Here is a 26,999-nt window from a genome sequence, read left to right on the forward strand (position 1 = left end):
CCATGATCTAGTTGTGAGGTCTGTTGGAACAGGTTGGACTTGATGATCCTTGGGGTCTCTTCCAACCTTAGTTACTGTGATACTGTGACCAGCTTCACAACAAATGCTGGCCCTTATGGATTCCCAAACCAAGGCAGAAAGGTCTTGTGCACCATCTCATCTTGTCCAAGAAAAGCAGAGCACCACATGTTCAATTCTCATCAGTGTCAGGGGGGTTCACAACAGTGCTTGCTCTGAACAGGGAAGGGATTATTCACATTTAATCACACACAGATTGCAAGCCCATCTCAACTTGACCTCCAAGCAGCTGCTAACACCACTTTGTCAGCAGAAAGCCTGGAGGAGAAGAGCATCTAAAGGAAGATAAGCAACCCCTGAAATGCAAGAGGCTGCAAAAGGTGTGGTTTAAATCCCATAAGAGGTTTACCTGAAAGTAAAGACTTGACCAGACTTGCATTGTCAAGAGCATCTCCTAGGAAATAGGTGGTCACAGCATAAAAACATCAAGTCCTCTGCCTTACTCCTCTCACTTCAGGGATTTTGAAGGAAACAAACCCCTGACAATCTGAGCCAGTCTCCCTTGCTGGTGGTTGCTTCTTGTTTCTGCTGCCATAGAAAAGTTGTGAAGCAGGTGCTCTGTTGTAGCCTCTACACCCCCTGGCATCCCTTTAGGCCCTCATCAGAATTAAAGTGAACTCCTGACAGTGAAAGCAACTTCCATGCTGGTTTTGAGCACAAATACTGATTGCAGATCCTAGAAAGCATGTACACAGTGACCCTGCTTGATTACTTCCAACTTTTCCCTCCCCAGGAGGATGATTTTTTTCCCCCCTCCAGTTAGCAGAGCTTGATGCACCTGGCAGCACCCTTTAGTTTCAGAGATAAGAACTGGTCAATACAGGGCAGATAACTTCCCATTTTATGCTCTTATCTGAATTGTTAAAACTCATTAACTACTGCAAACCTTTCCACACATTAATAATACTCCAAATCACTTGGGGTCTGATGGTAAAAAGAAAAACTGATTTCCTCTCAGGTTTCCTGACAAGAATAAATCACAGGCTCACAGGGTGTTAGGGGTTGGAGGGGGCCTCCAGAGATCATTGAGTCCAGCCCCCCCTGCCAGAGCAGGACCATAGAATCCAGCACAGGTCACACAGGAATGCATCCACACAGGGCTGGAAAGTCTCCAGAGAAGGAGACTCCACAACCTCTCTGGACAGCCTGTTCCAGTGCTCTACAACCCTCACAGTGAAGAAGTTCCTTCTCATGTTGAGGTGGACCCTCCTGATTGCTCTGTGTGGAACAGACTCCATGCATAATAGGGAGGAGCAGATTTGAGTCAACGCTTCCTCACCTTTCAAATGTGTGCAGCAGGAGCTGCTGTGGCTGGAAGATGATGCTGCTCCAAACCAACCTGCATGATTCTCACTTGAGGGCCCATGCAAAAAGAGCTCCTGTTGTTAGCCAGGATGATTCACTGAGATTACCAAGACTGAGCCTCTCAAGAGCCCAGCAGAAGTCCCTATTGCATTAACATTTGAGTGGCCCTGACTCATCTCAGGAGATGAGTGCACTCCACGTACTGCACAGTGTTTACAGATTATCATCCTGCCACCAGTCCAAGGGCATGCCTCCCTCTCAGCAGAAGGAAAATCCTCCATCTGACAAACCCTGGTAGCAAGTTGAGGACCTTTTCCCCACCCCATAAACGAAAACAGAAGGAAAGCGCTTCAGAAATTTACTAACCAGCCCTCCCCCGCTGGAATCCACTCCTGGCATCCCAGCTGGATAACCGGCACCTTGGGAGTTTGCACTCAGCAGGGTGCTGGAGACGTCATCGCTGTGGAAAAGAACAGAGCAGATGACTTGTTTCATTCCTTCCTTTCATAACCGCTAGGAGGAAAAGAACAAAGGCTGCTGCTGGTCTCTTCTTCCGGGTGATTAGTGATAGAACAGGAGGGAATGGCCTCAAGCTGCAACTGGAAAGGCTTAGTCTGGACATTAGGAAACATTTTTTCATGGAAAGAGTGGTCAGGCATTGGAAAGTGCTACCCAGGGAGGTGGTGGAGTCGCCAGCCCTGGAGGTGTTTAAAAGGTCGTTTGGGGATATGGTTTAGGGGTGAACCTTGCAGAGTAGGGTTCCGGGTTGGACTTGGTGATCCTCAGGGTCTCTTCCAACCTGCATGTTTCTGTGATTCTGTGAAATAGGTATTTTTTAGAGGGAAGTATTTTTACAGTCTTGGTATTACAACCAGAACAGACAGGAAAAATGATTAAAAAAATAATCTGCTGGAGCCACTGGAGCAGGCAGCACAATACAGGACTGAGCAGACTCAGGCTTTGACTCACGGCTTGTGAAAGTCTGACACATCAAAGCAAGACAAGACTTACCCTTCATGGGCTGCTTTTCAAACTCACACCATCTTAATGCCTAAAAGCTGGCAACTTGAGAGTTTCATTTAGCTTGGAAGGAAGTGGATTGGTTTTGCCACCTTCCTGAACCACCTCCAAGGGTGCACACTGAAGGATCTGGGCTGAAATGCATACCCATGCTAACAGCTTGGCAGTATTTTGTCATAACCTCTGGAAATATGCCCACAGCAAGCACATAGTGTTGAGAACCAGGAGCTCTGTACCAGCAGCAAGCTCTCTGATAGCTGAATGTTTGGCAAGATCAGATATAGCAGAATAAAGACTCCGGATCCTTGTGGCCAAGAAGGCCAATGGGATCTTGGGGGGCATTAAGAGGAGTGTGTGCAGCAGATCCAGGGAGGTTCTCCTCCCCCTCCACTCTGTGCTGGTGAGACCTCACCTGCAATATTGCATCCAGTTCCGGGCTCCCCAGATCAAGAGGGACAGGGATCTGCTGGCAAGAGTCCAAGAGAGGGATCTACAAGGATGCTGAAGGGACTGGAGAACTGCCTGATGAGGAAAGGCTGAGAGACCTGGGGGTGGTTAGTCTGGAGAGGAGAAGACTGAGAAGGGAATCTGATCAATGTCTATAAACTGGGGTCTGGGAAGGAAGGAACAGGCACAGCCTCTGCTCCCTTGGATGCTGTTTCTTCTCACAGGTAATAAGTGGTAGAACAAGAGGGAACAGCCTCAAGCTGAGACTGAACATTAAGAACTTTTTTTTCATGGAAAGAGTGATCAGGCATTGACACAGGCTGCTTAGGGAGGTGGTGGAGTCACCAACCCTAGATGTGTTTAAAGGTCATTTGGATATGGTGATTCGGGATATGGGTTAGGGGTGAACCTTGTAGAGTAGGGTTCTGGGTTGGACTTGGTGATCCTGAGGGTCTCTTCCAACCTGAATGTTTCTGTGATTGGACAAGGGGCATGGGATGTAAACTCCAGCACAGGAGGTTCCACCTCAACATGAGGAGGAACTTCTTCACTGTGAGGGTCACAGAGCACTGAAACAGGCTGCCCAGAGAGGTTGTGGAGCCTCCTTCTCTGGAGACTTTCCAGCCCTGTGTGGATGCATTCCTGTGTGACCTGTGCTGGATTCTATGGTCCTGCTCTGGCACAGGACCTGGACTCAATGATCTCCAGAGCTCCCTTCCAACCCCTGACATCCCGTGATCCATTAAGAGGGACTGATGCACCTGTAGGTTGCTAGAGCAAGTATTACTTCACCTAGTAAAGCACACCCTAATGACACACTAGTGTCACAAAGCCACTCTGGTGTGCTTCAGCATTTCCCAGCCTTACATTTCATAACATTCTATCACCTATTCAAGATGCCTCAGTTTTACTTTGGGGGAACAAATGAGATTGGATCAGTCTAGGGGCAGTCTGTAAAGGTAAAACAAAAAGGAAAAACCTATCAGCTTGGAAACAAGTGAGAAGCCAAACCATTTCCAGCAGAACAGAAAGGACCCAGAAAGGCTGAAAGAAGTGCTAGAGGTGAGAAGTGTACCCTGTCACAAGGCAGTACCCACACTTCCTAAGCTGCTTGTTCTGGGAGCCCAGTACATGCAGTGCTCTCTGTTCCAAGGTTTGCAGGATTTCTGGCCTCCATTTTTTTTTGCAGTGCGAGTTGGAGCTGCTCTGATGCTGGTTTGATCACATTAAGGGTTTCTCAGTGGCCAGGCTGTAGCCTGCTGATCAGAATGTCACATGTTGAAGCATGAACTTTCTCTCTCCAGCCCTTGAACACTCAGCTTTGACCAAGGATATGTGCCCAAGTACAAAACTTATCCCTGCTCCTCCATCAGACAACAAAGGATGTTTGTCAGTTTGAGAGGTCAAAAAAACCCAGAAGAAATCTTTTATGCTTCTGAATAAGTGTTTGCTAGAGAGAAGGAGGGGGAAAAAAAACAAGAACTGGTCCTCATTTCACACAGCCTTATGAAGGGATCCATGGCATGCTGTAAATGCCAGCTCTCAACATCAACAGTTGCTGAAACAAAAAAAAGGGCAGCTATTAAATAAAACTGAAGTGTCAGGCCTTGCTGTGACTACTCTGTGCTCCATTCCCAAAGTACAAACTGCACTAGGCTTCATCTAACTATAGTTTTTATTTTCTAAAGAGCAAACTCCCCTAAGAGCATTTTCTTCTGCTACTCTAGTTAACTAGAGCCCTAAAGAGAAGGGCAGGGATGGAAAAGTCTTCTAAAAGCACCACATTAGGTAGCAAATAAGAAACTGAACTTACCCCAGCAACAACTTCTGCCCAAGTTTAATTCCTCCTGAGTTCATGGGGCCAGCTCATCCAGCCCAACAGAGCAGACAGCAGCAGCTTCCACCAGAACTCTGATTCTTGCAGCAGCTTTGTTAGACATTCTTCCTCCCTTTTCACTTGGTGTTTGTACCAAAAGCAAGCAGTAACCTTTAAAGCTGCAAGGGAGCAAATAAGAGTGTAAGGAGCCCAAGTGCTAGTGCCGAGTGAGCAGCTGCAGGCAGATCAGAATTCTATGCCAAGGGGAGTGTGTGTCCTTGCAGTAAGTTTGCAGGGGGATCAGTTTCCACCTAGCTTGCAGGACACTAAGGCAGCTGCACAGCACCCCTCCTGACTTGCTTCTCATCCCTGATGCCACATCTAGAGTTACCCAAACTTTGCCAGCTTGGGGAAAATTCCCCTGGCAATTAGCAGGAGCTGTTTCAGAAGGAAATCCATGCCTGGTTTCTCACAGGGAAAGCATGACTGTGTCAAAGCCTGCATGAAGGTCTAAGCAAGTTACTATCTGACAGTATCTTAAGCCCAGAAGTTAGTCTCCAGCTGCTGCACCGTACAGCATACTCTGCATGAACAGACCATGCTAGCACTAGTCCCACCACATGGAAGCATGGGGAGTTAGTGAGAAGCTTCACTTCAAAAAGAGCTTTCCTGCAAAAGGGTCTTATCCAAGTTCTTGAAAACTTGGATGGACACTGGAACTTCATGAGCTGAATGAAATCCTCCAGTCAGCCCACCAGAAGAGGGCTGATGTCCTGCTGAGAATGACTTCACTGTTAAAGAAACAGGGAAGTGCATTGATACACAGGAGTTTGTTCCACAGCTGCACTTCAACAGCACAAAATGTTTTGGGAGGACAAGGTTGGTAAATTGTACTCAGCAAGAGCTCAAGATAGCAGGAGAGCAACTAAAGCAAGACTATTCATCAAAGGTGGCAGTTTTGCTTTCTGGGAGGAGTCAGCCACTCCTCTAATTAGACTTCTAGACTGGAGCCATTAAGGAGCCCCAGGCTAGCTCCATTCTCTACAGGCCATGGGTATTTCATCCAGCATTTAATTTTTCTTCCACCACTGCCTTATCCTTGTTCCTATGAAGTCACAGTCAAATTTTGAAGTTGAGAGTAAACAAAATCTTAATATTACCAAAGCTGGTCTCCAGTTCCAGCTGACCTACCTGAATTCCTTTCTACCTGCAAGGAAGTGGTTACAAAATCAGCACTTCTTGTCTGGAAAGCAGCATACCTGGCCACTTCATGCAGATCTCAACTCACTAGCTGCTGAGGTTAGGATGGAACACTCTGGTCTCTATCAGGACATCTCTCTGCCCTTGCTATCACAGTGCAGTGACCAAGGGAGGCAATACCCTAATTAGAATTGTGCCAAAGCAGAGCCTGATGTTCACAACCCTGGAAGTCTCTTCTGGTTGCCATTTCAAGATGTTTTTGCCCTGTTCGAGCAGAATTCAGCAAGAAATGGTCTGGCTTACCACAACCTCTGCTATGTTGGTGTATTTTAGTAGAGAAGATGCTAACTGCAGCATCTGCCTCAGCACAGGACTGAAGCTTTTCCAGTCACATAAACACAACTCCTGTAGCATGGCCTCCACCTGTGACACTGTGCTGGTGTGTCCAGGGGAGAGACCACAACTCCATTTTTCAGGGAACTGCTAAGCCATCCAATTCAGGTGCTTTGGTGCAAGCTTCCCTTCTGCTGCCTGACCTCCTCAGCCATCAGATGAAGAAACCTGCTGCAGCTGCTGGTGGTGTGTTCCTACTGCCCAGTCCCCATCCCCAAGACATTGAGACTAGAACCACACGGTGGGTACTGCAGTTTTACATTTATAGTTGGACTTTTATAATATTCAAGATTAGCACAAGATTCATAACCATAAATTATACATTGTTGTTATCTAGGTACATAAAACGTTAATGATACATGGATTGGAAGTGGCACAAAGTAATGATACATCCCTGTTGGCATTCTCAAAGGAAGAGGTGGGTGATGGAAAGGCTGTTGGCACCGCCGTGGCACAGCGGCACCGAGTCGCTGCAGCTTGGTAACTCAGAGGGTGCTGCCTCTGCCCACCAGCCAGGGTCAGAACGTGGTGTGGCAGGAAGCCAATGCCAGAATCAGTTAAAGGTGCAAATAAGAAGTCAGGATTATGGCCCTCCCTACTGCCTCAGTGTTTTAGCAGTGTGTCCCCCTCCCCAACCCTGACGCTGTGCTCTTGCATCTCCAGTACTTTGGCAGCCCATGCACACTCCTACGTTCACTTGCCACAGAGAGCTGAGGTTTCTTGTGGTACCACTGGACCTCAGTAAGTAACATGCTCTCTTCTTGTTAAATAAAAAGGGATCTGGGAAGTGTTTGCTCTCTGGCATGAGATTTATTTTCTTCAAGTCTCAGATCTACTCCAGAAAATGTAGAACCGACTCCCAACAGCTTTGAACCCCAAAAGCATTATTGTCCAGGAAAGGAAACCTCCCCAGTACTCCTCTAAACATTCAGAGCACAAATATTAGACAGCCCATTTGCTTCTGCAGGTAAGACTGCAAACAAGGGGGCAGTCAGCTGCACACCAGGTTCCAACAACTCCTGAACGAGATGCTTCACTGAATTGTTAACAACCCTGCTACTTCCGTAGCTTCAGCTGAAGCTTTAACAACTTTGTGCCAGGCAATTTCCCAGCTGCCTTCAACAGGCTTTGCAAAAGAAAGAAAGAAATCTGCTCTCTTCCCCCTGGCCTCAAGCAGTTATTGCTATATGAGTTAGTGAAATAGTGCCTTAACTTCAGACAAGGGTCTCACATTGCCAGTAACGAAAGCTGCCTTTCAGAGGTTGAAATGTAACCGGACAAGAATCAATAAATAACAGTACAGGCATCCTGTTGAGGTCTCCTCACTCAGCTGGGCAGCAAGTGTGGTCAGCCAACAGAAGGTCATCTGTGCCTTTGGGACCATTGTACACTTCTTGGAGAAGTTAAAAAGGGCCAGGAGGGAAGAGAAGAGACAGTGGAGGCCTGTCAGAGAGCGAGTTACATGTTGAAACCATAAACGGGCGGCTGGGTGAATCCTGGCGCTGTGTATCCATATGGGAAGTTTGCCTGGGGAGGTACTGCACTGGGGCCTGCTGTTAACATCAGCTGCTGGCCTAGAAAAGCACGAGAGCAAAAAAGAAAGTTAGTTTCAGAACCCAAGTGCTGGCTGTACTGTGGGACAGGATTGTGAGGCTTTAGCTAAAGATCAGCCACTGTGCAAACACACGCCAGCAACTCGCTGTTACTCAACATGCACCACAGGGAGGGCACCCAGGCCATCTGCTCTTGCTGCTAGAAAACTACCAAAGCAAGGTAGGAATGGAAGCAAGAGAAGTATCAACTGACCTTGGAGGCATGTTAAAGTGGCTTGTTTTGAAGGGACCATAGGGAAAGCCAAACAAACCAATCCTATTTAACTCATGCATGTTCAGAACTGAAAGGTAAGCAATTCGAGTAAATAGTTAGGGCTGTTAGGTCTCAGTCTGGAGAGTGCTGCAGGCAGCCTCAACATAATCTTGACAGATTTGTCTTCATCACTAGGAACACACATGCCTCATGCACAGGTTAAATTCAGGGTAACAATTACTGTGAACCAGTCACATCCTTCCCTTACCAGCCACTTCTAGGTGCTTGTTAGGAGAATGCCTCTTCAGAAGGGCTTCTAAAGTAGCAGCACACCTGATGACAGCCATGGGGTTTTTTTTGGCTGCACATACCTTAAAATGGGTGAGCTAGAAAGCCAGTCTGCCTTTCTACTTGAGAAAGCAGAGACATTCCTCTTAGACAGGAAGAGCAAGATTAAATTTGCATGCTCTAAGTTATTCCTGGGGCAGTCCCTGTCCTGTTACCCTACTGAAAGGCTATTCCTGTGCTTAGAGTTCTGAGCCATGTAAGAGGAGCAACACTTCAGCTGAAGAGGAGGACTGTAAAAGAGATGTCACTTCAACAACTTCTGCAGTTCATCCAGCAGAGGCAACCATTCTACCTTCTCCAGTTTATCTTGACTGGAGGTAGTCATTTACATTACCTCCTTGAGGAGACCAGAGTGATAATAGAGAACCAATTAAAACCAAACCTTTCACCTACCAAATACTATTGGAGTGGGTTCAGTTACTTGTTCCTCTTCTTTTCTTAGGCTTTCAGAAGCATCAAGTTTATCCACCTACGTGGAAGTGAACAGAGGATACATGAAGGCCTTGTCTAAGCATTGCACCACTGTGTGAGGCTTTTCATGGTCCCTTAGCTCTCAAGTGTTTATCAGTCCAAGCTAGAGCCTATGAAAGTCTGCATGTTGCCAGCATACTGGCAAACCTGCCCTCCCAATTGCTTTAGGCTTATTGCAACTAACAGTAGCTCTCAAGTGCAGCCAAGATAATCATTACCTTCCAGTGAAGCACTTTTGGGAGCCCTGTTCTAGTCACTGTTAACTCTGTGACCCAGAAAACAAGCCCATCAGATCACCCTTCCAAAGCACCCTCTTAAGTGGGCTTAATCCATACTTGTCTATTAACTTGCAATCCCATGCTTACCTCCAAGTGAGAGCACCCAGATATTTGCAGCTATTCCAGACCCGTGAAGTTTGATCTCAGCTAGGACTACAGCCCAACCTGGGCTGCAGAGTACTGGTTTAACCTTATTAGTGTTTGCATAAGCTCCTTCTAGAAGAAACTCTAGAACCATCATGGAGAGTAGTCTAGCAGCATCAGTTTCATCCAGATCCCAGCACTGAGCCAAACAAAGCTCTAACTCATGTTAACGACATTAATGAAGGTACCACAGTGATGCAGGAGCCCTGCACACAACTCTGAACTGGGGGTGGAGTAACTTGAGAAGGAAACAGTGCCTGCCTTCTTCTCAGGGTTAGGAAGTTGTAATTTCCATAAGAGAACCATTGAGACTGAAGACTGCAGGGCACAAAAGTCACACAGCTTCACATCCCAAACCAGGCAGCACCCACATCCTGGGCAAACCTATGCTCAGTTCAGTGCTGCCATTCTGGCTACTCCTCATAGAATCAGTAAGGTTGGAAAAGACCTCAAAGACCATCAAGTCCAACCTGTCACCCAAGACCTCATGACCACTAAACCATGGCACCAAGTGCCACATCCAGTCCCCTCTTGAACACCTCCAGGGATGGTGACTTCACCACCTCCCTGGGCAGCACATTCCAACTGCAAGAACCATGGTCTGAGCAGTGCTGCAGGAGGGCTCTCTGTTGTACATTAGGGATGCTCTCTAGATGTGTTGTTTCACAGCTTCCTGGGCTTTTTAAGTCCTAGCACAGCTGTTGAGTGGCAGTGAGGCTTTAAGTGGTTCATTTCTAGCTGTCAGCCCCTCAGGGTAACACTATGTACTGTGTTACAAATGCTGTTCGTATTCCTACAGATCAAAGCAACTTGGAGCTGCCAGTTTCAGACTAGTTGTATTACTCTACTTATAACCTGGAATTCCCACTCTCTTCTGGCTTAGACTTTGCTCTTCATTGCCCCTAAAGCACTGGGAGGCTTTGAAAAGTGCAGTCACTCCCTCTCTTGGGCAAACAGTAAGCCTGCTGAGAGCAGGCATCCTGAAGAAGGCACAGGAGCAGCCCTCCAGGAAAGCCTCTACAGCTCTCTGCTTCCTCAGCTGTTTCCTAATGAGTGTCATTGTGTTTGTGTGCCAGGTCCCTTCTGGGACAGACTATTCTGTGCTTTAACATCATCTTATGCATAAAAGAAAGATCAGCTCTGGAAGAAAACCATACCCTGTTGATGAACTAGTCTGTTTGGGGTTGGATGGGATCTCAGGAGATCATTGAGTCCACCCCCCTGCCAGAGCAGGACCATAGAACCCAGCACAGGTCACACAAGAGCACATCCACACAGGGCTGGAAAGTCTCTAGAGGAGACTCCACAACCTTTCTGGGGAGCCTCTTACACTGCTCTGTGATCCTCACAGTGAAGAAGTTCCTCCTCCTGTTGAGGTGGAACCTCCTGTGCTGGAGTGTCTATCCCCTTGTCCTATCACAGGGTGCAGGTGAGCAGAGCCTGGGCCTGCCCATTCCTTCCTGACCCCCAGCCCTCAGATGGGTCAGATCCCTTCTCAGTCTTTTTCTCTCCAGACTAACCACCCCCAGGCTCTCAGCCTCTCCTCACCAGGCAGTGCTCAGTCCCTTCAACATCCTCATAGCCCTCCCTTGGACTCTCTGCAGCAGATCCCTGTCCCTCTTGAGCTGGGGAGCCCAGAACGGGATGCAATATTGCAGGTGAGGTCTCAGCAGGGCAGAGTAGAGGGGGAGGAGAACCTCCCTGGATCTGCTGGCTACACTCTCTGAATGACCCCCCAGAATCCCCTTGGCCTTCTTGGCCACCAGGGCACATTGCTGTCCCATGCAGAACTTGCTGTCCACCAGCACTCCCAGGTCCTTCTCCACAGGGCTGCTCTCCAGTAGATCACCTCCCACCCTGTACTGCTGCAGTTTATTCTTCCTTCCCAGGTGCAGGACTTATCCTGTTCAACCCCAGTAGGTTCCCCTCTGCCCAGCTCTCAGTCTGTCCAAGTCTCTCTGTATGGCTGCACAGCCTTCAGGTGTCACAGCCAAGCCTCCCAGTTTGGTATTGTCAGCAAACTTGCTGAGCAGACTCTGTCTGTCCCCCCCTCAATGTCATTGATGAAGATGTTCAACAGGACTGGACCCAGCACTCATCCCTTCTTTTGTACTTCTGCAGTTAGTTACATGACAGTTTTAGACACAGCACATTTATGAAGCCCATTCTCTAATTCCAGGTTTTGCAGTTAATTCCACAGACTAAATTAGTTCCACTGTACACCACTTCCACCATGCAGATTTCTCTTCTGGCAGGTTATCCTGCAGATTTAGTACAGGTGATCAGCTTGTAAATCCAACCAGCAGTCCTTAAACCATGATTCCATGCCTGAACCTCACATGGAGAAGTCCAGGTGAACTGTCTGTGGCCAGTTTCCCCTCAGTGGGATCTGAGGAGGAGGCAGCCTTTCAGATCTGTTCAAGTGCTTCCATTGTACCAGCAGGCAAGAAGTTGAGAGCAGCTTTGTACTGGTTTGCAAGCTCACCCTGCCTGAAAGATTGCTCACTTCAGGAATTTGCAGCACAGGAAGAAATTGTTGCATAGAACACATCCTGCTACTTGGCAACTGCTTCTTTACATCAGAACAGCACTCTCCTTGCCACAAGATATCTGGGATATAGTGAACAGGAGTCCAGACACTCAAGTCCTCCTCAATCACTTGCTTCTGTTTCTCCCCTGAAGAGGAGCAGTCTGGTTGGATTTTCAAGCTGCTTGTGAATAGTTATCCTTTTAGCATTAGAAAGTGAAGAGGAAATGAGTTAGAGCTAAATTACACTGCTCTGCTGGCAGAAGCTACAGCTAGATTCCTGTGAAAGAAACCTAGGATATTGAGGGACACAAATGAACACAGAGAGGTGGAAATCAGAGTGTCACCTTATAGAACAGCCCATCAACCTGCAAGAAAATGCAGAGGGGAATACTTAACATGAGGCAGTCACTTTAGATTACTCATTTTAATGAAGTTCTTTAATCTGATGTCCTGTGCAACCCTAAAGCCTTCTAAGGAGGGATCTTTACTTAGTAGCTTGGAGCTGTTTGAGACATTCAGGACCACACACGATCAGAATCTCTCTCCTCTCCCAGTGGAGAACTAGCTGTTGGGAGCAGTACCACAGCCAGGCCACACACAAAGTCCTGCTTTCCATTTTCTTAAAAATAGTCAGAAGTCTATTCCTGACTCTCTGTAAGCAGAAAACACCACACTTTGTAGTTACACAAGGTAAGAATGACACAGGTCACAGGATCACAGAGTTGTTAGAGTTGGAAGGGACCTCAAGGATCATCCAGCTCCAACCCCCCTGCCATCAGCAGGGACACCTCACACTGGAGCAGATTCTCACAGCCACGTCCAGCCTGGCCTTCAAAACCTCCAGGGATGAGGCTTCCACCACCTCCCTGGGCAACCTGTTCCAGTGTCTCATCACCCTCCTGGGGAAGTATTTCTTCCTAACACCATCCTGAATCTATCCATTTCTAGTTTTGCTCCATTCCCCCCAGTCCTATCACTACCTGAAACCCTAAAGAGTCCCTCCCCAGATGTCCAATCTAGATCTCCCCCCTCTAGCTTGGCTTCTCACCAAGGACAACAGCTATGGAGCTTCTCCAGAAAGCACACAGTTGTTGCTGTTCACTGTTAAAAGCAGAAGCTGAACTAGACTTCCTCTCAGGTCCCCAAGCATCTAGTTATAAATTTTGCTAGCTAGTCTAGTGACTAAACCCACAGAACTTCATAGAAGACTTTATCTTTGAGAAATACTCCAAATACATGCAAACCTAACACTAGTCATCTAGCATACTAGAAAAGTCTGGACTTTTCAGCCTGTGCAATACTCACTTTGGTAAGGTATTCTCTCATCACTTGGATGAAATAAGGCATTGCAAAGTCCATGATGTTATGCCTCCATGCCAACTCGAGGACTACATCTGGGTGCAGCAAGTCGTAACACGTGAAAAGGCAGGCTGCAAAGCATTCCTGCTTGCCTTCTTCCAGGAACCACTGAAGCAGCTTCTCAGCTAGCTCTGCATCTTTGGACTCTGCAGCATACTGCATAGCATCCTACAGAAAAGAACAATGGTCAGACTCAACCCTTGCCTGTCAGCGTCCCGTTCTACACCCTGTGTGCATGTTACTGCTAGCTGGAGAAGCTGGGTATTTGGCATACCATGTAATTAGTCTTTAACATCATCAGACACGTTCTGTAGGAGCCAAGCTACAGTACATACACTCAGTTCTCCTATTTTGAGGCAACCCAGACCACAGGCTCACAGGATATTAGGGGTTGGAAGGGACCTCCAGAGATCATCAAGTCCAACCCCCCTGCCAGAGCAGGACCATAGAATCTAGCACAGGCCACACAGGAATGCATCCACACAGGGCTGGAAAGTCTCCAGAGAAGGAGACTCCACAACCTCTCTGGGCAGCCTGTTCCAGTGCTTTACAACCCTCACAGTGAAGAAGTTCCTTCTCATGTTGAGGTGGAAGCTCCTGTGCCACAGTTAACATCCCTTGCCCCTTGTCCTATTCACAGGGCTTCTGCCAGTCAGGGAGGAAGGCTGTATGAACTCACCTTGTAGAGATGGTCTTTCTTGCAGAGCTCCACGCTCTGCTTCCAGCGGTTGTTGCCTTTGTAGAGGTAGGCTGCAATCCTCCTGAACTCAATCAGCTCATGCTTCTCCAGCCGCTGGGCCAGAGTTATGTTGTCAAAGTTATCATAGGCATCAATGGAGGCTCTCAAACCCTGTTTGGGAAGAGAACTGTTACATCGGCTTCTAGATGGTGAGATCCTGCAACAGTTTGCCCAGGGAGGTGGTGGAAGCCTCATCCCTGGAGGTTTTAACAGCCAGGCTGGATGTGGCTCTGAGCAACCCGATGTAGTGTGATCTGTCCCTGCCCACAGCAGAGGGATTGGAACTGGATGATCCCTGAGATCCCTTCCAACCCTGAGAATTCTATGATTGTAGGGGAGAAGTAGAGAAGCATTGTTCACCCAGTGTTATTCACCCAGCTTGTTCACCCAGTGTTATTTCATGCATCTCTCCAAAAAGTGGTGTGGTTTTTTCATCCCTCCCCCACAAAGCGAGGCGCTTGCTTGGTCATACTGACTTCACCTGACAAAAGAGAAGAGCTATCTTTAAAAAAATACCAAGCATGTCTCCCTAACAGCAGCCAATGAGCCACAACCCAATCTGCTCACAGAAGTACAGCCCAGCAGAATACACTCCTGCTATTGATCTTTGCAAATCTGTTCTGAGAAGCACTGTGACAGCTGCTGTTTGCTAACCAGGCTCTCAAGGCTCCTGCCTGCACACAGCCCCATTCTACCCCCACCATCACCACACTGCAGAAGTTACCTTTTACTCAAGGGAATCACTCAGATGGGGAACAACCAAAGTAGGGCCTCTTTCTGTTGGAGGAAGAGGAACCTCCCTCAGGCCCAGCAATCTATTTTGGAGGGCTCACCTGGTAATCTTCCTCCTCTGTTAGAAGGTTGTTTAGAGCTTCATTAACTCCTTTGTTGTTGTGGTTCTGGACTGAACGCAGGTAAGGCTTTACTAGGAGTAGCTGATTGACCTGGAATGAAGAGGTTTTCATTACAAGGACACCAATTCTGACACTGCACACTCCTGAAACTAGTTCCCACTTCCTATTACAAGAGTTTGTGCTTATGACCACATCAGGACCCCTCAAGACAAAGCATCTTGTATCTCCAGAAGTAAGATATGAGTTTCCCAGGCCAGCTATACCACCTCTTCCAGTGTTTCCTGCATCAGGCCAGGATTGGGCTGGTTCTCAGCTCTTTGTACAGGAAGCAAAGCTACCTGACAGATATCAAGCCTTTTTTTCCAGCCAAGGACAAAAGTGTCTTGAGCAAGAGGATTTCTTGTTCATCTACCACCTCCCAAACTCACCTTTGAGAAAAAATTGACTGTCCTGGTGTGATCCAGTCGTGGAGATAATACAAGCAGGAGATCGTTGATCAACAGAGGTTTGTAGTCTAAGTAGAATTGCAAGGCTTTGTAGTACAGCTCCACATTGGCCACCTGCATGGTGAGACCCTAGTTAATACTTCAAGTCAGTCTGAGGTGCTTAATTCAGGCCACTTAACTCAAAACTTACCTGACTTAAGTAAAAGTTTTGGCCTCCTTCTAGAGGCCATAAATGTTACACTCACATGCAGAACTCTTGTTCAATCTTTTGATTGCTTCTCATGCTATCTGCTCCTAAGACAGCAAAGCCACCAACTAACAGGGCAGTACAACCCATTTCTAACCCATCCACAGCTGAGAGATACTGGCACAGGAGGCCCACTACAGTTAATGTGACTGTTGGTTGAACTCCTGAAGGCAATAAAGGCTGTAGCCTTAGCCAGGCTTTAAGCTGTTGCCTTGGAACTCCTGAAACCAACAAGAAAGTGTTCAGCCTCAAATCTTGTCTAAACTACTCCAAATTCACTGTTTTATGCTGTGTTCAAGGAATTGCCCACCCCAGTTCTTACACTGAAACAGCTGGAAACATTTGCAGAGCTCTTTCAAGAACAGTTACAGCCTCAGACAGCAGTCAGCTCAAAATTATTAAGGAGGTTATGCCTCCTGCTTATGACCTATGATCCTGAGCAGTCTCCAAAAACATTCTGTGCTAGCTGCTGCCACTCAACAGAATGTGCAGCACAGCAGAAAACGCCTAGTGCAAGATCACATTAATTCTTGTGCTGAACTGACTGGAAGTTGTTTCAAGTAGAGCAGGAAAACTGAATAGTAGCTTAAGCAAACTCATTTTCTAACAGCAGTTCTGTTGTGCATTTCTGCCTCTGTTCTCGAAAGAGCTTCCAGCCCTTTGGTTCAGTTAACTGGTTGCTTACCTTGGCAATGATGTCTTTAAACTGCCCTTCTTTCCAGGCATCAGTGGGATGATTCATCATAGTAATTATTGCATTATCATACTCCTCATATTTGTCATAGAGGAATACAAGTTCTGCCCAGAGATGAGCCTGTTCTGCAGCTCTGAGCACCTGATAAAAACAAAACAAAAATCAGTTGGATTCACTGACAGCTTCCCACCTTCACATGCAGTGTAGCCACCTTGCTGCATACCTTTGGGATATTAACTCTAGACCAGAAGAGCTCCAGGTGTTCCCTCATTTTCTGAGGCTTGAATTTGGAGTACAAGATGGCAAGCTCAGTAAACATTCCCATGTGAGCACGCTCAAGGCCCAAAGCAGCTTCCAAAAGGCCAATCAGCTCCTCAAAATAGCCACGATCCTGGATGGTAGAAAGATAAGGATGAACAGCAGATTCATGACCAGATGGCACTTGAAGCAAATACACAGTTTTTTTAGCAAGCTTGAATTCAACTTGCTTTACTTTTCTCTGCAGATGAGCCTGCTTAGATTTGTAAAGACACAGAAACATGGAGTTGTTAGGCTTGGAAGGGACCTTAAGAATTGTCTAGTTCCAGCCCCCCTGCCATGGGCAGGGACACCTCACACTGGAGCAGATTCTCAGAGCCACCTCCAGCCTGGCCTTCAAAACCTCCAGGGATGAGGCTTCCACCATCTCCTCGGGCAACCTGTTCCAGTGTCTCACCACCCTCATGCTGAAGAATTTCTTCTTAACATCGAATCTGAATCCTGAATTTCTTTTGTCCCATTCCCCCAAGTCCTATAATTAACTGACACCCTAAAACGTCCCTCACCAGCTTTCTTGTAGGCCCCCTTAAGATATTTGATCCTAATGAGGCAACAGAATTGTAAAGGAAGGGGCAATGGAAACTGTCACCTCTTTACTGTAGGAAAACCAAAATGCAAGCAGCTATTAGGAAACGGAGATGGGAGAAGAATGAATTTAACAATCAGCCCCCCTAAAGGTGTTATCTGTGCCCACTTTGCTGGCAAGATGCAAGTATACTGCCTAAAGTCTTCTAGGGTGTTAAGAGTGCTCTAACCTGGTAGTAACTGATCAGCTCCTCAAGTTCATCAGCATGGATGACTATGTGTAAGCCACAGATCTGTGCCAAGCGGAATTCCTTCCCATCCACGCAGGCGAAGCAAACCTGTGAGGGAAGACAGCAAACAGTCAGCAGAACACTGCAGTGTTTAATGGCCTTATGGTAAAGGGCAAGTTATTTAACAGGGCTTTCCCCAAATTTGAGGCATTTCCATAATGCTTGTTCTAGGAATTAAAAGCCTCGAAACATTTGTTTTTATTATTGTGGTAGTTTCAGGCTGTGCCTGGAAAAATCTTCCATAGATCACAAACAGAAAGTGATAGAATGTAAATAAATCACTATTGGATGTGAAAAGGAAAATAATGATTAAGGTCTAGATAATCCCACTGGACAGATAACAAACATAGAAGCTAGTTGTGTATATTAACTTCCTCTCTTTTCACTTCCTTCACTCTAGCAGATGCTAGCTCTGGCTTCTGCTAGCTTTGCTGACCTTGCCTGCATTGCTTTGTTGTGGCCGAGTATTAACAAACAACACTCTGCTCTTTCTCTTGTCTCGTGTGTACGGGGGGGAGGAAGGGAGCAGGGAAGCTATTAGCAGCTGCCTGGTTTGTCCAGGCACAAGAACTGTATTGTTTATAAATTGCAAATATTGTACACATTCATTGCACTTCATTTCTGGATTGTAGTTTTGCTTGTCAATACAGCTTCTTTTGCTTCCAACTGAGCAGGTCTGGCAGTTTCATCTTGGGGGGAATTTTCAACCCACCACAATCACCTTGGGCTAGAGGACAGCTTCTAAAGCTGCAGACCTACTCTGCAGCCAGCGAGCTCCTGTCACAGCTAAAGCGGCCTGCTCAGGGGTAACAGCAGAGCACATTCTGCATTCGAGTTCAGTTACCTCCTTCCAAGTCCTGGTGCTGTTGGCTTTGCGGCCACTGTCCACCGCTGCCTGGTACTCCCCCAGGTGCACCAAGGTGGAAGCCAGGCGAGCAAAGTTGGAGACATTGTTATAGAGGAGCTTGGCTGCTTCGTACATCCCCTCCTCGTAACAGCGATCGCCGACCTGCATGAGGAGCCCAAGGCACACAGAGAGTAACAGCAAGAATCAGGGCTCAGAGGAGCAGCGAGCCAGAGGTGGGAGCTGTGGATCAAGACATACCTGTTGTATATGGGCATTATTAGGGCCACTAATAAACTCCTCCAGTTCTGACAGACGATTAGTTTTTGCCAAAGCAAAAATAAGTTCTGTCTCTACATAAGACTCTCTAGCCTTCTTCCTGGCCATCTGTAAGAACTTGACTAGGTCCTCCCAGTTATCTTGAAGAGAGAAGAGATATTCAAGATCCTCTGTTTAGTCACTCTGCATTGCTCACCTTAGGAAGCGATCTCAAAGAGCATCCCCACGGTGACACTAAGCCATTTGCATTTGAGTTAAGGAATTCCCTGCTAAACGCGAAGTCACCTTTGCATCAGGTTGAACTTCTTGCAACTCTGCCACAATCCAGCTGGCAAGCCCCTCTGCCACACACAGAGCTAAATAAATACATGAGACTGGGTTGTATTTTAGATGATAACACTCCCAAATTATCCCCACAGGAAGGTCTATCCGTGGTGTAGCAACACAGACAAGCTTGTTGACAGGAATCTCACTAAACATTGACTCATCCTTTCCATGCACTGACTGCTCCCTTTCCCTCTGAAACAGAATTCAGAAGTCTCATGAATCCCTGTGGCTTGATGAAGCTGCAATAACCCAGTTCACACCCAAACCATTTTAAGTTTGAGGATGTTTTGTCTTACCATTTCTATTAGCCGCTTGCACAACTTCCATATAGGCAGAGGGATCATCTGCCTTTATATAGGAGTCAATAGCTTCTTTCACCAAGTCCTTCTGGAGCTGTGCTCTGGCTAGCTGGCTCCATACTGCAGGCTCATTGCATCTCTCTGCAAATTCATAAGCACGGTCTAAGTTGCCAATGTGCTCAATCAGCACCTGTTTGAAATTGAAGTTGCAAGTTACAAATAAAGCTTTGTCCCATTGTCCTTTCTAACACCCCTTCAAGTGTAATGCTGTTTTGTGGAAGCAACATGAAGCCAACTGCTTTTAGAGCAGCCACTTCTGTTTGGCGTAGTAGAGGCAGAGAGAACAAGACTCTTGATGCTGCTGTTTCTCCTCTGCCTCACAGAAGCAATACCAGCCTAAAGACAATGCCTGGTAACATTTGTTTTTCATGCACCTTTCAAGTAGGAGTCTCCAAGACAGTCATTCCGAACCAAATGCAGCACAAACAATTCAAGCCACAACCAACATTTTTAGATTACTTTGACCAGGTCAGCTGCTGAAGCCATTATTTTGACTGTTTTGCTATATCATGTGGGAACCATACTCTTAAGTCTCACTAACTTAAGCGATAATGACTCCTTGATCGCAGGATGTTAGGGGGTGGAAGGGACCTCTGGAGATGATTGAGTCCATCCCCCTACCAGAGCAGGGCCATAGAATCCATTACAGGTCACACAGGAATGCATCCAGATGGCGCTGGAAAGTCTCCAGAGAATACTCCACAACCTCTCTGGGCAGCCTGTTCCAGTGCTCTGTGACCCTCACAGTGAAGAGGTTGAGGTGGAACCTCCTGTGCTGTAGTTTCTATCCCTTACTCCTTGTACCATCACAGGGTGCCAATGAAAGCCAATGTAACTACAAGCTTGCCCTTCTCCATTACCAGCATTCTATACCCTCATGAAGGAAACAGACCTCACCTGAATAGCTGAAGTATTAACATCAAATTTCCTAAATATAGCAAAGGCTTCTTCGTAGAGCTCATTGCTGATGGCAATGTTGGCGATGTCAGGGGCATCATAGTTGTCCAGCCGGTTGATGTATTCCATCACACGAGTGCGGTCAGCCTTAATGGCAGTCAGGATCAGCAGGTTCTGCAGATTCCTTGGGGTACCAGAAGACACAGGCTATAAGCAGTGCATGGCAACACCTGCTCTAGTGACACCCTGCTCAGGCAAGAAAATGCACCCACCACCTGCTGCCACTAGCAACAGCCTTTCATCCCCAGGCTGAGAAGCACCAATACTTGCCTCCGAAGAGAAAGGGCTTACAGACAGCAAAGTTCTCTTCTCTCAGCATCTCACTGCAAACTGCACAGTGTGAGCTAGTTCTGTTCTTAATGCACAGAACACTTCAAAATCTGCTTTTTCACCTGATTATACACATTCAAGAGTTCTCAGGTCCTGCAACCTAAACAAAAGGCAATGAACAGACCAAGCTTCTGGACAACACTATCCTCTTACCTGTGTTCACTGAATACAGAATTATCCAAGACAATTTTTTCCAGTAACTCAATCAGCTCATTAGGCAGGTCAGCAGTCATGAAAGCTTTCACAGTGACAGAAACCTCCTCAGGATCCTGTGTCTCTGATAAAGCTGTTTGAACGACCTGGATTTGAAGGCAGGAAAGCATTAAGTGTTTTCCACAAATGACAAATTTGCCAACCTATTTCAGAAGAGCTAGAAATTAAGGCTTCAGAGCTGTATTTGGTCAAGGCAGTAAGAAAGAGCTACTTCTGTAGTGGATATAGCTATTAACAGCACACCTTAGGTCTGTGTAGGAAACATTCACTAGAGGTAGGTCACTCCACAGGACAGAAAAAGTATCTTGCTGCTAACTTAGTTTTCTAACCAAGAAGGGAAAAATTCACAACTGCCACTCAGCCTCTTCGAAATTTCTGTGTGCTTTAGATGAAGCCTTCAGGGACTTTGGGGGGAAAGAATAACAGAATTTAGGGGATGGAAGGGACCTTGAAGATCATCTAGTCCAACCCCCCCAAACAGAGGAGGATCACACAGGACCACATGGAGGTGGGTTTTGAATATCTCCAGAGAAGGAGACTCCACAACCTCCCTGGGCAGCCTGTTCCAGGGCTCTGTCACCCTCACAGGGAAAAACATTTTTCCTCCTATTTCCTTGGAGCTTCCTATGCCTCAATTTCCACCATTGTCCCTTGTGCCGTCACTGGGCATCACCACGCTCTGCTTGGTGTCATCCTTTTGGCACTCATCCTGCACATCTTTATCAACATAAATAAGGACACCCCTGAGGCTCCTCCTCACCAAGCTACAGAGCCCTTAGCTCCCTCGGTCTCTCCTTGTAAGGAAAATGTTCCACTCCATTTTTGTGACTGCGCTGGACTCTTTCAAGCAGTTCCCTGTCCTCCTTGAACTGAGAAAGCTACTTTAATGCTTCACCATGTTTCTGAGACCTCCTGAGGTCTCCTCATACTGCAAGTTTCAGCTCTGTGCTGTACCTGGTCAATAAGTTGCCTCCTGAAGGGGTTGTTTTCTTCCAGAACATTTGCCCAGAGCTCGGGGTCCTTCCTGCGCACCAGATAGCGAGCCTCACTCTTGAACAGAGAGTTCTCATTGCACACCTGAAGGAGAAGTCACAAATATTGGTGCTCATGTTAAGGGTCACTACCACAAGACAGGTTTAGCTAGCTAAGAATCAGACAGTCTAGAAGACTGACTAGAACTAATTGCTGACCAGTGCTAAATGCCACAGACAAGTTCTTACCCAACCTCTGATCTGGAAGACTGATGGAAAAGGTCTCCAGCAGGAACTCTATAGCTTCTCTCAGTTTTGCCTGACACACAAATATTGTGACAGTGGCTTCAGAGTACCTATTTGCTTCTGTTTGAAGTGAAGACCAGTTTTAAGTCTAGAAAGGGAGCCACTTGCCTGGGCAGTGTTAAGTAGTGAACTTGAGGAATGGAGCTGGTGTTTAAAGCTAGAAACAGGTCACGGAACTGGTGTCATTAGCTTTACACCACAAGCGCTCAGAGCAGCAAGTGCCTGTCAAAGTGTTAAGGGTACAGAACAAATGTGAAACCTCTATAGAAGTACAGCAAGGAAGAGTTATGAGCTGAGAGCCTTTAAGTCCACTAGCTTTGATTTCCAACTAGAACAGAAACCTGAAGGCATATTCCATCTTCTACAAAGAAAGCATCTTTTGTAAACATTCAAATTAGCTCTTGCACAACCTCGTTGTACATCTATTAGTTGAGGAGTTGAACCCTCTTTCTTGTAAGGCAGAGGTCTGAAGAGTATTTTTTGCAGGTGGAAGATCTTTCCTCCATAATCAGAAACAGTTGCTCAGAACAGTTCAAGGCACAAACTGGTACTGGCAGGATTTTACAGTTAACCACATGGTTAAAGCTTATCCTAGCAAAGTTTCCTGGCACAACTCCTCAGAGCCACCTTCATATCCTGAAAAAAAGGTGCCAGCTGTAGACAGTTATCTTTTTACAGCTACAGAAGAGGTACTACTTAAAAAAAACCCCAAAACTAAAACCAAAAGACAACCCAGCTGCTTTGAGCTGCAAAGCCATTTACTTCCAGCAGCAAGCCTAGATTACACCACCACACTGTAGCTGGCCTTGCCAGGGAGCAGTGCTTGCTTCCTTTCAAAGAGGGCAAAGCCAGCTAGTTCTTGCCCCTACACAGCTGACATCCTTTGCATCTCCTAGCAAGGCAGAGCAGGGAGGAGGAGGATGTTTTCTTTCTCAGCAGCCACAAGCAGTACAATCTGGAATTCAGATGGGTTTAGAAAGCTCTGGGAATTTCACTTGCCCTTGAACTTCTGAGGGAGGTTTTAGAAATCAACATGTTTATGATAGGAGAGGAATGCTGTCAGAGTAAGTCCTTGCAGTTTGACTGTCAACATTTATTTTCCTCATTCCTAGTTAAGCACTGGAGCAACTCTAAGGGTCAATCACAAGAAGGGAAAATTACAAGCAGTGCTCCAGTTTCAGGGAAGTGTTTCTTTCTGCTGTAGAATCAGGCTAGATGATAGCCTAGCCCCTTCTGATCATCAAGTGTTCAAGGCTCAAAAAACTGTCAAACCAGAAGTTTAACAATAATTCATTAGCTGAGCCCAAAAAACCAATTTCATTTTGAGCAGTCAGTGGATGAAAGACAAGAGTGGTACCTTAAAGTTGCAGAGCTGTACAGTTTTAGCTCAGACACAGCACAGGAGTTCCTCATCAGGATAAAATAAAGTAAATGAATCCTGTTTCCACACAAGAAGAACCCTGCCTACCTCAGCTCCTAGGGGAGACTGCAAGACAGGATTCTGCAAGCAAACGGCCAGCTAGGCTTCCACTTCAGGCAGCAACCAGTTCTGGAACATGCCTACAAACAGAGCCTTGCTAACCTTGATGAGCTCCAGATCACACTGCCCTCTCTCATAAGCAATGCAGGCCAGGTGAGGGTCCCTCTTCTCACAGTATTTGCCAACCACACGGCTATCGTAGTAAGGGTTCTCGCGGAGGAAGCGCTCGGGGTTATTGTTGCTGTCAATATAGATCTTGGCCAAGGCGTTGTGAGTCGCTGGCTCTTCACAGCCTTCGTGAATCCTCGATTCCAGCCACGGCAACAGCAGCTTAAGCCTTTGAAGAAGCAAACACTTTAGGTTTAGAAGTCAGACTTGACAGCTGCCCATTAATAGTTAGTCTTCACAGAATCAACCAGGTTGGAAGAGACCTCCAAGATCATTGAGTCCAACCAATCATCCAACCCTATCTAATCAACCCTATCTAGACTCAAAGTGAGGAGAAAGTTCTTCACTGAGCGAGTCGTTCGTCATTGGAATGGGCTGCCCAGGGAGGTGGTGGAGTCACCGTCCCTGGAGGTGTTCAAGGGGAGATTGGACGTGGCACTTGGTGCCATGGTCTAGTCGTGAGGTCTGTCGAGACAGGTTGGACTTGATGATCCTTGGGGTCTCTACCAACCTTAGTTATACTGTGATACTGTAACCAGACCATGGCACTAAGTGCCTTATTCAGGCTTTCCTTAAACACCCCCAGGGATGCCGACCCCACAACTTCTGTGGGCAGCCTGTTCCAGTGCTCTGTGACCCTCACAGTGAAGAAGTTCCTCCTCCTGTTGAGGTGGAACCTCCTGTGCTGGAGTTTCTATCCATTGTCCCTTGTGCTATCACAGGGTGCAGGTGAGCAAAGCCTGGCCCCTCTCTCTGGACCCCCAGCCCTCAGACACTTAATAAATCCCGTCTCAGACTTCCCTTCTCCAGACTAAAAAGCCCCAGGGCTCTCAGCCTCTCCTCATTGGGCACATGTCTTTCAGTCATCCTTGTAGCCCTCCTTTGGACTCTCTCCAGCAGATCCCTGTCCCTCTTGAACTAGGGAGTCCAAAACTTGGATGCGATATTGAGGGTGTGGCCTCACCAGGGCAGAGTAGAGGGGGGAGGAGAACCTCCCTTGATTTCCTACACACTCCTCTGAATGCACTCCAGGATCCCATTGTTCATTCTGGGTATAGCAGGGTCAGGGAAGCCCAACACTGCTGCCTACAGAAGCCATTTCCATTACCGATTTCTCTTTTCCACTTCAGCCACCAACTCATCTGTTGAGAACTGGCCTCTAACCACCATGATCAAGTTCTTAATGACATCTTCAGAACAATCCACATCAAGAAGCCCTCCAACCACTGCTGGTATACGGCTAGGATTCACCTAGAATAAGCCACCATCAATGAAATTGGTTATTAGAATTATTAATAACCCACCCCCAGTCTTCTCTATGAGGCAGGGATAAGTTAACAGTTTTAACTGTAATGCAGAGAACTGAGTTTTAAGTTGCTAACAACATTGGTATACACATCCCAGGAAATGCTACACTTCGAGGCTTGAATAGAATAGGATTAACCAGTGTGGTGGTTTGAGCCTTAACTGGGAGTTAAGAGCTCAGATGGGGGCAAGGCTGAGAATCTCCTCCCCCACTCGCCCCTCCTCCCTCCCAACAGAGAGGGGGGAAAAAAGGAAGGAGCAAATCCACCAAATAATAATTTGGAGTCAGCTGGGAAGTAGAGAGGTAAAGAGTTGTCGTTAAACAATATATATATGTAACAATAACAGGTAAGGTTTACAAGGGCAAGGAACAAGGATGGATAGGAGGGGGACAAAAAAAAAAGAATACAAAACCAGTCTCTCTCTGAAGAGGCAGCAGGGAGAAGGATCAGGTCTGACCACATGGCAGAGGAGCAGGAGGGCAGCTGCAGTAGCTCTCATTCAGGCGAGGCAGGAGCCAAAAGGAGACCTAATAGCTGCAATGCTCTGCTTTTTATACCCCAGCTAGGCAGGGAGGGGGGAGTGGAACAGACTCAGCTGCCCTGAGGGGGGTGGGGAATGACCTTTGAGATAATTGAGTCCAACCTATCACTCAACACCATCTATCAACTAAACCATGGCACCAAGCACCCCATCCAGTCTCTTCCTAAACACCTCCAGGGATGGGGACTCCACCACCTCCCTGGGCAGCCCATTCCAGTGGACAATCACTCTTTCTATGAAGAACTTCCTCCTAACATCCAGTCTAAACCTCCCCTGGCACAGCTTGAGGCTGTGTCCTCTTGTTCTGGTGCTGGTTGCCTGGGAGAAGAGACCAACCCCCACCTGGCTACAACCTCCCTTCAGGTAGTTGGAGACAGCAATGAGGTCTCCCCTGAGCCTCCTCTTCTCCAGGCTAAGCAACCCCAGCTCCCTCAGCCTCTCCTAACAGGGCTGTACTCCAAACTCCTCCCCAGCTTTGTTGCCCTTCTCTGGACACCTTCCAGCATCTCAACATCTTTCCTAAATTATAGGGCCCAGAACTGGACACAGGACTCAAGGTATGGCCTAACCAGTGCTGAATCCAGGGGCAGTATGACTTCCTTGCTCCTGCTGGCCACACTGTTCCTGATCCAGGCCAGGATGCCATTGGCCTTCTTGGCCACCTGGGTACACTGCTGGCTCATGTTCAGCCTACTATCAACCAGTACCCCCCAGGTCCCTTCCTGCCTGGCTGCTCTGCAGCCACTCTGACCCCAGCCTGTAGCACTGCATGGGCTTGTTGCAATAGACGAAAGGCTTATTGAAAAGCATCTGTACTAGCAGCACAAGGATAAAGGACAGAAGAGATTCTGCTTCAGGCTACTAAAAGGTCAAACTCCTTCCAAGGAAGGAAAGAGTAAGAGCTTAAAACTGGATTCTCCTTACCTTCTGCACATAGATCTCGATATACTTCTGCAGGTTGTTGCGGTATAAGTAGAGCACCAGGTCATGAACAAAGTCAAATCGATCACAGACAATGATCAGAGGCAGCTGGTCGGTGAGCTTTGCCTCCTGTATTTTGGGGAGGGAGAGGGGAAGCAAACACAAACAAAAAAAAAAGGTGAGCAACCACTATTTGTTAAAGTGTTTTCAAAGCAGAAAAGTCTGACCAAGTTCCCCCAGTGCTGTAAGTCACAATGCCTTCACATTTAAGACACTGACTTCAAAAGCAAGTTACTCGCTAGGAGTTATCACTGAAGCCTCAGGTTCTTTTTGTGTGAAGAAGTGTCACATTAGGCCTACCTTTCTAACTTCAAAATTCAATTCCCCTATCAGTTCAGAAGTCAGCTGCTCAGACAAGCACTTCACACACAATGAAGTGTTATTAAAATCCTATTTTACCAGTCACAAAGCATACAAAGTGGTGTAGCACACATCTTAATAAGCTTTCAGTAGCCAGTATCCTTGGAAAAGCTCCTACTGAATACTTCAGCATTGTCTTTCCTTCTGCCTGCCTGGATTCATCTACTGTTAGGTGATAGTATTCATGAGTTTGGTGCAAGCCATTTTTCAAGGAGTGGTGAATTTGGGCCCTTTCTCCCCCAGAGGTAGCCTGGAATGGGATCAGACT

The 26,999-nt window shown here is 47.0% G+C and overlaps 1 protein-coding gene across 7 annotated transcripts in view; it reads right to left on the reverse strand.

The window, feature by feature from the left end:
- Positions 1–6,507: 6,507 nt before the first annotated feature.
- CLTCL1 (clathrin heavy chain like 1) overlaps positions 6,508–26,999 on the reverse strand; it is a 41,014-nt gene continuing 20,522 nt past the window's right edge. The window contains exons 15-34 of one of the 7 annotated variants that reach the window (XM_054173228.1): positions 26,315–26,440; positions 24,651–24,793; positions 23,477–23,711; positions 21,572–21,694; positions 20,558–20,703; positions 20,015–20,198; positions 19,055–19,247; positions 18,414–18,571; positions 18,153–18,317; positions 17,249–17,356; positions 16,399–16,566; positions 16,167–16,316; positions 15,217–15,348; positions 14,768–14,878; positions 13,875–14,045; positions 13,142–13,363; positions 12,181–12,201; positions 8,807–8,882; positions 8,334–8,426; positions 6,508–7,833 (exon numbers count right to left, since the gene is read on the reverse strand). In XM_054173228.1, the coding sequence (XP_054029203.1) occupies positions 7,718–7,833; positions 8,334–8,426; positions 8,807–8,882; positions 12,181–12,201; positions 13,142–13,363; positions 13,875–14,045; positions 14,768–14,878; positions 15,217–15,348; positions 16,167–16,316; positions 16,399–16,566; positions 17,249–17,356; positions 18,153–18,317; positions 18,414–18,571; positions 19,055–19,247; positions 20,015–20,198; positions 20,558–20,703; positions 21,572–21,694; positions 23,477–23,711; positions 24,651–24,793; positions 26,315–26,440 (2,841 nt within the window). In that variant the 3' untranslated portion in view covers positions 6,508–7,717. The other 6 variants (XM_054173223.1, XM_054173222.1, XM_054173226.1 and 3 more) reach the window with 6 other exon arrangements.

Source organism: Dryobates pubescens, chromosome 25 (assembly GCF_014839835.1).
Source record: "Dryobates pubescens isolate bDryPub1 chromosome 25, bDryPub1.pri, whole genome shotgun sequence".
NCBI lineage: Eukaryota > Metazoa > Chordata > Aves > Piciformes > Picidae > Dryobates > Dryobates pubescens.